Source organism: Palaemon carinicauda, chromosome 28, assembly GCF_036898095.1.
Source record: "Palaemon carinicauda isolate YSFRI2023 chromosome 28, ASM3689809v2, whole genome shotgun sequence".
Classification (NCBI taxonomy): Eukaryota; Metazoa; Arthropoda; class Malacostraca; order Decapoda; family Palaemonidae; genus Palaemon; species Palaemon carinicauda.
The window spans coordinates 75,268,695-75,276,636 of NC_090752.1; the positions used below are offsets into that span (position 1 = coordinate 75,268,695).

General features: G+C 37.3%; 1 protein-coding gene across 5 annotated transcripts in view; it reads left to right on the plus strand.

Annotated features, from left to right (window-relative positions):
* The window catches only part of LOC137621665 (teneurin-m-like), a 244,139-nt gene that overhangs the window by 214,985 nt on the left and 21,212 nt on the right, over window positions 1–7,942 (plus strand). For all 5 annotated transcript variants that reach the window (XM_068352160.1, XM_068352161.1, XM_068352163.1 and 2 more), the window contains 6 exons: window positions 769–1,067; window positions 2,594–2,767; window positions 3,221–3,393; window positions 3,635–3,887; window positions 6,568–6,803; window positions 7,344–7,609. In XM_068352160.1, coding sequence (XP_068208261.1) covers window positions 769–1,067; window positions 2,594–2,767; window positions 3,221–3,393; window positions 3,635–3,887; window positions 6,568–6,803; window positions 7,344–7,609 — 1,401 coding nt within the window. The remainder of the gene's footprint in view (window positions 1–768; window positions 1,068–2,593; window positions 2,768–3,220; window positions 3,394–3,634; window positions 3,888–6,567; window positions 6,804–7,343; window positions 7,610–7,942) is intronic.

Below are 7,942 nucleotides of genomic sequence, written 5' to 3' on the forward strand. Positions count from 1 at the left end.
TTTTTAGAGTAGTCCTTGCGTCCATTCTTTTTTTCTTTGCATATTAACTTCCTCGAGTATTTGCCGTTTTTTTATAGAAATGGCAGAAAATGAGAGCATGTTAAAATTTTCTAGCATATTTCAAACATGAATTAGACAACCACTTGACTTAGTTATTCGGACACCAGGTGAAATGTTCTCTGATGACATTCTAGCGTTATTCTTTACGCGATTTTTCCTATTTCTGAGAAATATATATTTTTTAGCTTTACAGAACTAGCTTAAGTTTGCAATTTTTTTTCATTTATTTATTTTTTGTAATACTGGACGAACAGCAAATTTAACCTTATTTCAAATCACATATATGAAATTAATACGGAACTTCGTCATCTACTGCAATGTTACCCCTTCAATTACATTCGTCTCGGATAGTCTGATAATTTTTTTCTGGGAAAAAATAGACAATTGCAATGTACTTTAAGGATGGGGGCTTTAGGGGAGCCTATAGGTCTACCTGCTTGGTTATGCAGCCATGGCAAGGCCTTCCCTGGTCCTAGCTTGGGTGGTGAGGGCCTTGGGCGTTGATCATGTTCTGTAATGGCATTGTCACTGTTCCATGCCTCATGATCGACCTTTAAGAGTTAAATTTCTCGTGATATGTGTCGTTTATAAAAAGTTTTTCATTCGAATTTATTTTTCTCATACAAACGTCATTTTGTTAATTTCAGTATATTGTCATCTTCCTTACTATACATGTTCACTCACTAGTCTACTTTCCAATTAACAAAGATGAGAGTGTTGGTTCCCTGGAACGAAGTCGTCGTGCTGGATGACATAATAATGACGGTGAGCGGCCGGTCGGCGACAGACCACGCTGACACTTACAACGACCATCCCCAACGACTCCTCAGCACCCAGTGTATCGACCACGATTACGACCTCCTACGACCCGTCGTCATGGCCACGTGGCAGAATAGCTTCCAGGGGAAATGTCCTGACACGGATGCCATCTTGGCGGAAGCCCAGGTCGTCCAGGAGTCGGTGCTAATTCCGGGCACTGGGTTGTATCTGGTTTACCATTCCTCCAGGTAAGTCACTACGAAGTTAGTTTGCAGAAAGGTCCAATCGTTATTCCAGGTAAGGTGTGCACAGCGATGCCTCTTTGCCCGGCTGGTATAAATGACGGGAATTTAGAGTAATCTTTTCTACGTGGAGAATAACCGACTTGAGAAGATGAATTGCCCAAGATGGCCTGTCATCTTCATGGGGAATAGATTCTCTCTCTCTCTCTCTCTCTCTCTCTCTCTCTCTCTCTCTCTCTCTCTCTCTCTCTCTCTCTCTCTCTCTCTCTCTCTCTCTCTCTCTGGATGACTGGCTTACATTTGATATCCTTTGCAAGTAAGCAAAGCAGGAAAAAATGTTTAGCTATGTTACTGAAGGACTATTGAAGATATTTCGAGGCATATTTAAGTGAACTCAAGTAGAGTGTTCTAAGACTTTTGTTCTTGAATTGAAAGCATAACAAGTGTTAAATGCCTTTGGAATGCAAAAAAGAAAACAACATCCAAATATATGAATCTTGGTGGTGATAGAAACGTGTGATAGAGTACACTAAATTCGGTTTAAATCCAAAATAAAACCAACAGGAATGATAACATTACCAGTAAGTACAACAGCCAAGGAGTGTCATTTTCCATGATTAATTTCTACGTAAACTATGCTAATACCATGTGAATTGCTAGTACTGTTAAGTCGTTTATACACTCTCATTTTAGTTCTAAATGAATTAATTGATTATTTTCTCAGCCGTTTTATCAAATGTTAAGATTAGTGATGTATGAATACTTTCTCAGTCATATAATCTACAGATGAAATTAGTGTATGAATGAATTACTCAATGAATGCTTCCTCAATCAATTTTCCCTCTTAAAGAAATAGTGAAAGGTTGAGAGAAATCCCATTTTTGTTGAATGTAAGAACTTGAGATACTAAAGTAGTCAGTAAGATAATGCATCTGACTTGGAAAAAAAAACCAGCCCGGTGGTCGAGCATATGTCCAACATCTAGATTTATTCTTAATCCAATTATCAAACTCTTATCTCTTGTTACCCAACCTAAATTAATTGTTACTGCATGGTGACACTTCGGGATTTTCCAAAGTTGCTCCTCGAAGCTGAAGGCCTCCCTGGTCCCAGCACTGAGTCATATGACCCGATTCAATATTTCAAATATGTTATATTGTTGAAAAGGCTGACATAAGTCTCTTTTTATAGTTTATATATGAAAGATATGCTTTAATGTTGCTACTGTTCTCAAAAATTTATTTTAATTGCTCATTATTTCGCTTGTAGTTTATTTATTTTCTTATTTCCTTTCCTCATTGGGCTATTTTTTCCCATTTGAGCCTTTGGGCTTATAGCATCCTGCTTTAACAGCTAGAGTTGTAGCATAGCTGATAATAATAATAATAATAATAATAATAATAATAATAATAATAATAATAATATCAATATTATTATTATTATTATTATTATTATTATTATTATTATTATTATTATTATTATTATTATTATTAAATCTAAAGTATATAAATCCCCTTGATCTATTTTCTCAGATCCAACGGATACGAGTCGACCTTGAGACTGCAGCTCACTCCGGACCGGATTCCTTCGACCCTTCGACGCGTTCACCTTCGAATAGTCCTCGAGGGAATTCTTTTCACTCGAACCTTCGAGGCCGACCCAGCTATCAAGTACACCTACGCCTGGAACCGAAGAGACGTCTATCGGTGAGCTGAAGTTTGTCTTTGCTGTTTACGATTGACTTTTATTTCATTTTGGGATTTTATATTTTTTTAAGTAGTCGTTCTTATGCTTTCTTATTTCAAGGGTTTCATCTGTCTTTCTGTTAAGACACAATCAATGCAGTTTTACGTTTATAACTGAAACATAAATGTATTTTTTTTTTTTTTGCGAGTCTCTCACTATAGTGTAAACAAAAATGTTACCAAATGCCGGAATTCAGACTACTCAAATCTCTTCAACGGTTAAAATTTAGATCTTCCAACAGAAAAGTCAATATAAATAATCCTCTTCCAACACCCAGAATGCAAAAAAGAAAAAAAATCTTCCAGAAACTAGTAGTATTTAAACATAATGCAATTTTACCAACAGCCAAAAATTAGGCATAGAAACCCTTCCTTTAACAATAAGTGCAATAAAACGAAACTCTCCTCCAACAGCCAAAGCGTATATGGCGTGTCAGTAGCGAGGGTCTCGGTTGGATACGAGCATAGCACTTGCAGTCGCATCCTCTGGGAACACCAGACAGCCAGGATCACTGGCTATGACATTGGCATCTCAGGAGTCGGCGGCTTCAACATCCATGTCCATCACGCTTACAATGTGCATCAAGGTAACCCTATTCTGTACTCTATTGTGAATTTAATAATCTCTCTCTCTCTCTCTCTCTCTATGATATATATATATATATATATATATATATATATATATATATATATATATATATATATATGTGTGTATATATTCAATCACAATGAAGACTTAAACGGAAATAATATTTGGACACCGGAAAAAAATTAACAATATTACTTTATTCTTTAATTTCTCACTTTAAATTTACCCCCCTCCTACAGGTATACTCCAGAAGGGTGACGGCCAGAACATCTACCTGTCAGCTCAGAGGCATCTCGTGACGACCCTGCTGGGGACAGGGGAGCAGCGAGAGGTAGACTGCGGTGCCCTTTGTGAGGGGAAAGCTAGTGAGTCCCCCTTATTGGCACCTACCTGCTTGGCGGCGGCACCTGATGGCTCACTCTACGTGGGCGACTTCAACCTCATTAGGCGTGTCAAACCCGATGGCACCGTCTCTACAGTTGCTAGGCTCAAGTAAGTAGTGTTTCTCATCAAGCATTTATTTTCAAATATATATGTATTTTTCTATTGCATCCGGTTTTTTCACGGATCTCTGCATTATCTTTCGCTGTCTTAAATCTAGTGACACTGAATGTGCAGGCATCAGGGTTAAATATTTTCTCTAAAGTAAGTGTTTTTCATTTTTAGATTATTTTCCCCACTCTTTTCAACTTTTTTCGTAATGCTAAATCTAATGACAATGTATTTACATGTATTAGGTTCAAGTAAGTGGTGTTTCAACCTCTTCCGTCATGATAAATCTATAAGCTCTGTCTTCAGTTAACATGCTCTAGTAAGAATTTTTTACATTTTTCAGTTTTCCCTTCACTGATCTTTCTTTAACCTCTGTCGTCACGGCAAACGTGATGGCCTTGTTTCGAGAGTTACCAGGCTCATGTTAGCGGAGATTTTGTTGGCTTTGGTTAAGTTTTTACATATTTTTTTTAGTAATTGAGATAGCTTTGAATGCGGCCGAGCAACGGAAAAATGCAAGGATGTATTAGCGGAATTTGGATCCTATTCTAAAATGGAGTGTTTTTATATAGGGGGAAACAAATGAAGCTAAGAATATTCCGTAGCTAACAGAATGAACCCGTATCACACGCAAAACTAACTGACCGAACAGTAAAGTATGTGATGTAGTTGTCCATCAGGTGCCAAGTTACCACCTGGGAAGAAAGATCTTGGAAAATTATGAAATAAGAAGAATGTCAGGTGAAGTAAAGATTGCAGAGGGGATAAGAGTGTCACGACTGAGATGGTGTGAACTTCCGTGTTGAGGATGAATAATGGGAAGGAATGGGGGAGAGCTTGGAAGAAAACTGTTAGGGGATGAAGATCGAGAGGGAGGGAAGTAATTAGATGGTGAGATAAGTTGATGGATAATATGGAGAAAACAGGTTTGGTGGAATAGGATGCTTTGGATAGAAGGCATTGGAGAGGACGCATCAGGCAACCGACCCCTTAATGTAAGGGTAACGGTGGGAAAAAAAAAAGAAAGGTCGGGATGCTTTTCGGTTGTTACACTACCGCCTTGAAAGAAAAGGACTACTACAAGGACCTTGGACTACTTTATCTCGTACGACTAAGACAACAAGGTCCCGAGTGCCACAGGGCCACGTAGATAAATTCGAAGAAAAAAAAAAGCGTGCCTACCTTCATCGGTCTGTAATTCCTAAAGCCACTCATTGAAATTCTCCACGAGTTTTAAAAGCCCCACAAGGTTTCGTATTTCAACAGCACATGTAATTACTGTATAAAACAGTGGCGTCGGAGTGGAATTTCAACCTCCATTTGATCTCGTATAGAATTTCCCCCTTCTTTTATCTTTACGAGAATTTCAACATGGTCGATGTCATATAAGTTTGAATAAATTGGCTGTATCAAAGGCCGTCTGTATTATCTAGTAGCATGTATCATCGGGTATCATTTTGTGCTCTTGTGTATTACTCAAACTACAGTAATTGCTGTAATTGATAGTGCGTCATTGACACAAAGTCGGATCAAAGAGGGTCATCCAGGCCGAGTGAAAGAGCAACAAGCCATTATTGATGCCCCTGCATCATTAATTTAATGACAGCGTGATCAAACGCTTTCAGACGAAGGAGAAATGGCCTCTAAGTTATTCCATTATATTTTATTCGAAAGGGATGTTTCCGTAACATTTTGAACGAATATTATCGTAAAATGAGCGAATTATTTCCACCGTCATTTAAATATTTCTCCAGAGGGGTCATTTCCATCGTCATATTCAGCTAAATGCTTTACCTTGAGGTTCTCCTGTTCGTAAATTCCTACGAGTTATTTTCGGCTTTTATGTTGCACCTTCTTGCTTCTGATTTTAATACACAAATCAATCCGCTCGTACTTAGTTGTTTGATTATATAATTTTTACTTTTGGGTAAACTTTGAAAATCAAGGTAGAATGGTATTCTGCTTTTAATGAAAATTTCAAACTCAATTTATCCACTGTGATAATATCTTCATATATTCTGGGGTGGGGGACCGTTTCTTATAAGGGATTAGTAGGTATATAAATACAATTCTGTAAAATTGAGATGGCACTTTATTATACACTAATTTACATATATATATATATATATATATATATATATATACATATGTATATATATATATATATATATATATATATATATATATATATATATATATATATATATATATATATATATATATATATATATATATATATATATATATATTGTTCTGGCCATAATTCCTTGTCATGTGACTAAAATTCATAAATCTAACTATCTTATATATACTGTATGCTCATGCACAATAAAAGGGGCACATAGAAATGCACATTATAATTTGTTATTTATTACGATTATCAGCGTCGCTATTACTGTTAGCAATAAAATTTCTTTGGTCTTTAGCTTTAGAAGAATTTTTTGAAGAATTTAGATTTGGATAAATGTAGGACTTAACATTAATGGGGAATACCTTAACAACTTCAGATTTGCTGATGACATACCGCTAGTTCTATTTGGTGAATCATTGGAGAAATTACAAAAGATGATCATTTGAATAGAGAAAGCAGAAATGCAGCTCCAAGATCTCAGTTCATTTACTGACCCATGAAGAAAGATTAAGAAATTGTATTTCATTATATTTTTCATTCAACTTGCAGCGAGACACGCGTATCCTACCGTTATCACATAGCGGTGTCCCCTCTGGACGGAAGCGTGTACGTCAGTGACCCGGAGGCTCACCAGGTCCTTCGGCTGGAGAGCACAGACAACGTCCTGAATCCCTTGCACAACACTATAGCCGTCGTCGGATCCGGGCAGAGATGCCTGCCTGGTGACCAGCACAAGTGCGGCGATGGTGACCATGCTATACACGCCCGGTTGACATATCCGAAAGGTAAGTTTGCTTTTTATGGTTGTTCTTGAAATAAAATAGTTTTCCAAAGGAATTTTGGTGTCATTTTGGTTATTTTGATTTAACAGCTCAACGTTTGATGTTTTGTTGATTAATTTCTTTACCGGCCTGATGCACTTCGTGCTAATTTGACAGTCTTCCTTTTACAAAAGAAAAAGGAAAAAGATGATTACTTAAATTGATTCATTTACTATAATACCAAGTCACGTTTTCAGGTCTGTTCTGTATAAATCTTTTAAGAAAAAAAGGAAAACGAACCACAAGTTGCTACTGAAGTGATGATTTCCACCCTTCCTTTCCCATTAATTATCACCTCAGTCGAACAAAAATATTCTCACCAAAAATAGTTGAAACTATTTTACATCTAAAAGGGCAAACGTTCATTTACCCGAAGTTTTCAAACATTCTCCTCTTAATAATTCTTACATTTCACGATGGCTCTGAATGGTCTCCCCAACCCCCTATCCAGTCCATAAGACGCAAATCCCATTCATTAATCCCCTCAATAATCCCTTCCATCAGGTCTGGCCGTGTCATCGGCGGGTGACATATACATCGCGGATGGAACCAACATCCGCGTGGTGAGCCCCGCCGGCATCATCCACACCGTCATCGGAGGCCATGACCATCGATCTCACTGGGCACCGGTGCCTTGTAATGGCACCATCAACATGGACCAACTCCATTTACGATGGCCCACGGAGCTGGCCATCTCCCCCCTCGACGGATCCCTCCACATTCTGGACGACCACCTCGTCCTTAGGGTCACTCCGGATAGCCGCGTGCAGGTGAGGAGGAAGATGTGCAATAAACTCAAGGAATATGAGGATTTGTGAGGGAATATGGGGAGGTTTATGGGAAAATGGATATGTTTTGAGAAGAGGGGGGCTTACAACGCAAAATTTGCGAGTTTGTTAGTTAATATTTTTTTCGGGAAACTTGAGATTTATGACCGAGAACATTTATTTGTTAGTGTGAAGTCTTACGGATAAATGATAAAAGATTTGAGAATGGTGATATATATAATATATATATATATATATATATATATATATATATATATATATATATATATATATATATATAAAGTATATATATATATATATATATATATATATATG